The following is a 7,386-nucleotide window of genomic DNA, read 5'->3' on the forward strand; positions in this document are numbered from 1 at the left end:
CAGAGGATTTTACTGTGATACATGCAAAAAAGTGAAGTGACTCCCCCTTTGCACCAGTGATATAAGGACATTTAGACACATTACACCAGAGGATATTTAAGGATAGAATATGTTGATAGAGCAGTCACACAGGAGCCCAGTTGAAGATTTTTTGTTTTTGACCAAATCCAAAATGTGACCTTCACCCATGTGAGAGGACTGTGGCAGGTTGATGATTAACAGTGGAATTAGCAACATGTCTCATTCAGGAACATAATGTCAGGCAGGTCAAGGACCAGTTTTTAGAATACTGAGGATTGAGTGTCTGTAATTTTGGAAGAAAGTTTTTTCCAGGCATATTGATTTGGTTGGGAACAGGGAGGGTTGCTTTAAGTAAATAACCACCAGAAGAGTTCTGGCTTATACACACTTGAGTAAAAAAATGTCCTATTTTTTTTTTTTTTTACATTGAAAAACACAATACATGCTTGTATTGCTAGTACACACAAACTAGTATATATTTGCCATAGATGGGCATGCTAATTTTTTTTGCAACAGAAATACACGTTAATGTGATTTTAATTAAATGTTTTATATTTTTTAATATGACCTTTTATGTATTTTTCATTACTGCATGTTTATAGATATATTACATGAAAATCCACATGCTTTTTTACACCAGATACACATGCGTCAGTATGTGACGAGTTGGGATGAGAATAAATATCTGCACATAAATATATTATGTAAATTATATATATATATATATATATATATATATAAATATATTATGTAAATTATATATATATATATATATATATATATATATATATATATATATTGTTTTACTTAATTATCATTGTGAAAGTGTTGCCGTTTTTAATTATTAGAACAAAATATATAAATAATAGCCTAAAAATGGTGTGAGTCAAGCCGAGAGATCTCCAGCTCTCTCCGGTGAAATCCCCAATCCTCAAACACACACAGCTTTTTTTTCTCATGATCTCATTTCCAAGTTAAGCAGACTCTGTTAGTCCCTCGTCAACACGACAGGTTTACTCGCCTTTACTAATGGCTCTCTATACTGATAGTTATGCTCTTGCGTAAATATGCAGTCAAATAGATGTACCACTACTGACACGTGGCTGGCACCGGACTGCAGCTCACCTCACCTTGATGTTTGTGTCATACAAATACTGTACAGGAAGGGCCTCAGCAGCCTGGGGCTAGTCTGCCTCATACTGCGACTGCAGATATATAAACACTAGGGCAACTTCTATTATGAAAAGGAAAGATAATATGAACAAAAAATCAATAGGCCTACTATGATGTTTACTCTGGGACTGGCACAATTAAACAGAAAGAGAATTAAATAAACTGTAGATTCAGTCCAGAGAATAAAAACGAGGGTAAATGAGTAAACTGCAGCCCTGTTTATTGTGGCTTGAATTATTTTGCATATATTTTAATGCCAAAAATTCAAAAGAAAAAGTACACAACTTCCATCAATTCTAAAATGTTTCACTGATTTTTAAAGAATGAGGTCTGCTTTATTGTGTTTCCACAAACAGCAAAGCCAGTTAGAGGCAATAACCGAGAGAGGGCGCTCTGAAGCTATGCCTGGCATATTCAACACTAATTAAAACATTTTTTGGAAACAGTAATTCAGCCATCCAGGTTAAAGTAAAGCAGGATAAATAGCAAAAAATAGTGAAATTATATTTTAAATTATGAAAAACACTTTAATAGTGACACAGATGTAGAAACCAGCTGTTTTATATTAGAACATGACTGTTAAACAGCTGGCGCAAGGTGATGAAATAGCTTTTTATTGTCACCCAAAGGAGCTTAACCCACATCATTTGAATGCACCATGTATAGTACTCATGTGCACATGTATTCATGCAGGCCCACATAAGCAGCCATAAGATCATTATTCTCATGGCGTTTTAAACACATAATGATATTGTTTGACTGACCCATAAACTGTTTTGGAATTATACACCAACACAACCCTTGACAATATACTGTAATATTATTAATTAAGTCAAGTCAAGTCAAATTTATTTCTTATTTATTTAAGTACTTTCAAAAGCTAAGTAGTTCTATAAATGCTAAGGGTATAGGCTGGGACATATGAAGCCAACCAGGCAGCACATCCCTATCAGAAAAAAAGTTATCATGATTAGTAATGAATAACTAAGTCAAGTCAAGTCAAATTTATTTCTATAGCACATTTAAAACAACATGAGCATGACCAAAGTGCTTTACAGACATAGGCAGAATAAAAAAAAACAAGTCAACAGAGCAGACAACAAAATCACACACATCCACAAACAGAGACCAAGATAAAGTCCATGAGTAAAAAGACTGTTATAATGAGCATTTATAAAAAAAGGCCAATTAGTAATCACAATTCATGCTTGCATTTGCCTAAATACATTCATTTTAAGCGCACTGATAGATCAACCTGTAATTCATAAATGTTTTTTTTTGTGTTTTTGTGTAAAAATAATTAATAGGTTTTAGTGTATAAATTCCTTTAAGGGAATAAAAACGCTTTATGATTCCAGCTCAGTTGAAGTGAAATTGGTTGGAGGATGTGCGTATAATAAAAAAGCGCACAAAAAAAAGAGCGCACCAAACATTCCCTTTTATGGCTCCTCTTTTTTTTTTTTTGTTACCCTCAGAACAAAAATACAATAAGATTAGTTTATAATGAAGCTTTTCATAAAGAAACTGTTCTTTTCAGTGGGTGCAGGTGTACAATTGGAGGTGGGGGGAGTCTGAGGAGTCTCTATCACGCCTAGGTGCGAGGAGATTATTCAAATAGGGCCCAAAGGCGTAGAAGTAGCTGGATTGGAGGCTTGCCTAGCGCACGGAGCTATATCACAGCGTTAACAGGCAGCACGGAGCGTCATTTGAACTCCAGTCACTGACAGACAGACGCATTTCACGGCTGGTCTCCGTTAAAGACACACACCAACGCCAGTTCCTCTCGACGAAAGGGGGGACACGCCGACGACCCACAATACACCACAGTGGTCCCCAGTCACCTGCTATTAGAGAGACTTTTTGGCTTTTCCCCTGCTGGGAGACGCTTTGTAAAAGTCCTCCATGATGCTTGGAGCAGTTAAAATGGAAGGACACGAACACACCGACTGGAGCACCTACTACGGAGAGCCCGAGGTGGGTACCTTTAAATATATATTTTTTTTCACCGTTCTAAAGCCAATCCCATTTTATACAACTCAATATTAGCCCTGAGATAATATTAACTTTGTGATCAAATATTGACTTGAGGCGCCTCCAAATCCTCCCCCATCTATCTCCACCGCAGCAGCGCACTATCCTAACAAAAGTTGCCTTGACATGTACAGGGGGGGAACTTTTCACTCGGATTATAATAATTTCATACGTATCTTTTGCTAAATCAGATTTTTTTTTGTAGTGTTTCCCACTCAACAAACACCTGAGCTGTTTGGTTTTGGGGGAGATTGAGTCAAATATTTGTGCTGCTGCATGAGTCGCTATTTTGTGTGCGAGCAATCACATTATAGGTGTCAACAGTCTCATCCACACTGGATTTAAAAAAAAAAAAAAGATTGTTTAATTTAAGTTTAAGATTTGCCTTCGCAGTGGTTAAACGTGTTGTGCTTTTTTTTTTAATTTTGGAACTATTTTACGCAAAAGTACAGTGTACAGTGAAATGCAATGAAATGCATTTTACCCTGATGGCTCTCTCTCTCAGCCCTTAAAATCTATAAATAGTACAGTTGATAAATACTACAATGATGATTAAACATGTTGTGCTTTTTAATTTTGGAACTATTTTACGCGGAAGCATATATGTTCATTCCAGAACTTTACGCACCAGTGCGCACTTAAAATAAGAGTTATTCTAATTAGAATTAATGCTATGATTGTATAAAGAAAATTAACCTCAGTGTTTAGTAATTATACTTTATAATGCTTGAAACTGATGATTGCCTCTCTCTTTCTCCTCTCACTGACAGTGTTACACCTCGGTTGGCAACATGAACACAGGCCTGGGAATGAACTCTATGAACACCTACATGAGCATGTCCGGCATGGGCAGCGCGGCCAACATGACGGCCAACTCCATGAACATGTCCTACGTCAACACCGGTATGAGTCCCTCCATGACCGGCATGTCTCCCGCGGGCGCCGCCGGAGCCATGAACGGAGGCATGGGCGGCGTCGGAGCCATGACGGCCATGAGCGCGGCCCTGAGCCCCAGCATGAGCCCCATGAGCGGGCAGCCCGCCTCCATGAACGCCCTGACCTCCTACACCAACATGAACGCCATGAGCCCAATATACGGACAGTCCAACATCAACCGCTCAAGAGACCCCAAGACGTACCGCAGGAGCTACACGCACGCCAAACCGCCGTACTCCTACATCTCCCTCATCACCATGGCCATCCAGCAGTCTCCCAGCAAGATGCTGACTCTAGCGGAGATCTACCAATGGATAATGGACCTCTTCCCTTTTTACCGGCAGAACCAGCAGCGCTGGCAGAACTCCATCCGACACTCGTTGTCCTTCAATGACTGTTTCCTCAAAGTGCCCAGGTCGCCGGATAAACCGGGTAAAGGCTCCTTTTGGACGCTCCACCCGGACTCCGGGAACATGTTTGAGAACGGCTGCTACCTGAGGAGGCAGAAGCGCTTCAAGTGCGACAAGAAGAGCGTGAAGGAAGGCGGCGGCGGCGGGCGTAAAGGTGGAGGTGGAGGTGGAGACGGCTCCTCCAACAGCAGCTCCGAAAGCTGCAACGGAAACGAGTCTCCGCACTCCAACTCGTCCTCCGGAGAGCACAAAAGGTCCCTGTCGGACATGAAGACGAGCCACCAGGCGCTGAGCCCGGAGCACGTCGCCGCCTCCGGAGCCTCTCCGGTGTCGCAGCAGCAGCAGCAGCAGCACCTCATGGCGCAGCAGCATCACTCGGTGCTCGCGGCGCACGAAGCGCACCTGAAGCCGGAGCACCACTACTCCTTCAACCACCCGTTCTCCATCAATAACCTCATGTCCTCGGAGCAGCAGCATCACAAAATGGACCTAAAGACTTACGAGCAGGTGATGCACTACTCCGGATACGGCTCCCCCATGGCCGGGGCTCTTTCCATGGGCTCCATGGCGGGAAAAGCCGGTCTAGTGGATGCTTCATCCATACCTGACACGACTTATTACCAAGGCGTCTATTCCAGGCCGATCATGAACTCCTCATAAACTCTTTTACCACCACACCACCTTCCATCATGCGATGTTGGACTTTCTTTCTTTTTCTCCCCCCCCCTCCCTCTTCTTCAATTTGTACATTTGTAAAAAAAAAAAAAATATAGAGTTTGTGTACAATATGTATTTCAGATATTTTTGACGTTTCCCACCGTTTTAGTTGTCGAAGTTTGTTAGTAGCCTAATTATTTTGAGAGAGGATGTTGATAATAATATTAATAATAATGATAATTAAAAAGTACTGATAATGTGACGAGATCTGTTCAGAAGTCGGCTTCAGGAGTGGACCCCCAAAGACAAACAACAACAACAACAACAACAACAACAACAACAACAACAACAACTTGCTGTAAAATAGCCTCCATCTGCAGAACTGGATTCCTTAAATGAATTTAAATGCCTCGCAGGATTTCTTCAATCATTTGTGTAATTCCTATTTATGGCTTGTATATGTGTATTCTTGTAGTGACAAGAACAGAATCTATATTAAAGTGTTATTGGTTTTGTTTTCTGAATATGATGGTGTTTGACCTTTATTATTATTGTAACTACATTATTATTATTTTTGTTATAATTATTGTTACTACTATGCAACAGCAGTATAGTCTAAATGCAACCATTGCAACAAGTGTGTTCCTATTGAGGGTGCACTTAGGTTAAATTAATATAAATAAATATAACAGAATATAAAAAAACTGTAGGCAAAAATATTTCACATTAAAGAAAAACATATAATTAGTTTATATTAAATACAAATTAAATGTTAAAAACTAAAAATTTGTAGGGTAATACAAGAGAGGAAAATAAAAAAAGAGGAAAATACAATTAAAGACAGCATTTATTTTTCACTCAGACCCAGTTGTAGCTATTTATGATATGCATAATAATGAACGAATTCCATATAAGTGCATGCAATGAGTTTCACACTTTTTTTTTTCTTATTTAAAAAAAAAAAAAATCTTATCCGTGTGCTTTTATAACAAGGCGCATCTTTTCAGCAGGGATTACTAGCTTTGCTGGACAACAACGAGAACAATGCTCTCAATCTGTCATTAAGAAAATGTAAACAAAACAGACATAAGGTTATTAATCCAAAACGCAAAGTGAGATATGCATGGGGGAAAGAAGTTTATCCAACACATCAGCCACTTTGTATTATCTTGGCACAGAAGAAACCCCACACAGAGAAGCATTTTTAGAAATAAATAAAACACAAACTCCAAATCTGCTGCACATGAGTGTTTTCTGCAGATATTATAAATCATGCAGTCAATCCAAAGAATCATAACACACATGGTTGCAATTTTATCTCCCTAAAATAAAAATCCAGCTGCTGCAAGAAGGAAGAGTTGGAGGAAAAAGAGTTTCTCAAATAATTATCATTTAAATTCCCACACATACAGTGAGACACATTTATGATTCAAGCCTATATCTAGCACTGTCACTCAAACACTATGCCTGCCTGCCACTCACACACACACACACACACACTCACACACACTCACACACAGCAAAGTTTAGATCAGTGAATAAGATTAAGTGTCATTGTCACATAAAACAGCCTCCCTGTGGAGCAGGAGAATAGTTGGTGGAAAAGGGGGCTGATTTGGAGACAGAGCAGCCTCAATGTGATGCTCTAACTTCTCTCCCCAACAATCTGGGGGTCCATTGTCTACTCCCTATTTTTTAAAGTAGCTGGACCCTCCCCTCTTGTTAGATAAGATAGGCTAGTTGTCATCCATATGAATCAAACCCCCCCTCCCTACCTCCTCTTCCTTCCATGCTGAGCTCAAATCCAAGGCCAGGGAGTTAGGAGTTCCTGCCTTATAACCAAATGACACCCCTGCGCCTTGTGAACACGTAGGGGCCTAAAGTGTGCGTTTATTCTCCAGACCCTCTTTACAGATCGCACTTTAAACAGCGTGATCTGCGAATAAACAAAGCCTAGTAAACAATGGAGTGGAGGCTATGCCCGCATATAGGAAGAGTACACACACACACACACACACACCAAATTGCACCAAGTGTAAACTTTGAATATAGACGCAGCGGCTCTGTCAATTTACACAGACATTACATTTCGTTCTATTCATTTTTTAGACATATAATGCTAAGCTGATTTTTTTTTTTTTTTTATAGCACACTGATC

General features: G+C 39.7%; 1 protein-coding gene across 1 annotated transcript; it reads left to right on the forward strand.

The window, feature by feature from the left end:
- The first annotated feature begins 2,888 nt into the window (after positions 1-2,888).
- On the forward strand, positions 2,889-5,752 carry foxa2 (forkhead box A2). The gene is made up of 2 exons (XM_074660971.1): positions 2,889-3,168; positions 3,996-5,752. The coding sequence occupies exons 1-2, from the start codon at positions 3,097-3,099 to the stop codon at positions 5,229-5,231; spliced, it is 1,308 nt and encodes a 435-aa protein (XP_074517072.1). The 5' UTR covers positions 2,889-3,096; the 3' UTR covers positions 5,232-5,752.
- Positions 5,753-7,386: the final 1,634 nt, after the last annotated feature.

The sequence above is a fragment of the Sebastes fasciatus genome, chromosome 15 (genome assembly GCF_043250625.1).
Source record: "Sebastes fasciatus isolate fSebFas1 chromosome 15, fSebFas1.pri, whole genome shotgun sequence".
In the NCBI taxonomy this organism is placed as follows: domain Eukaryota; kingdom Metazoa; phylum Chordata; class Actinopteri; order Perciformes; family Sebastidae; genus Sebastes; species Sebastes fasciatus.

Excerpts from the sequence above, each read along its gene's own strand:
- foxa2 (XM_074660971.1), top strand. The coding sequence starts at position 3,097 with ATGATGCTTGGAGCAGTTAAAATGGAAGGACACGAACACACCGACTGG. Across the intron at positions 3,169-3,995 it reads CCTACTACGGAGAGCCCGAG|TGTTACACCTCGGTTGGCAA; the intron begins GTGGGTACCTTT and ends TCTCACTGACAG.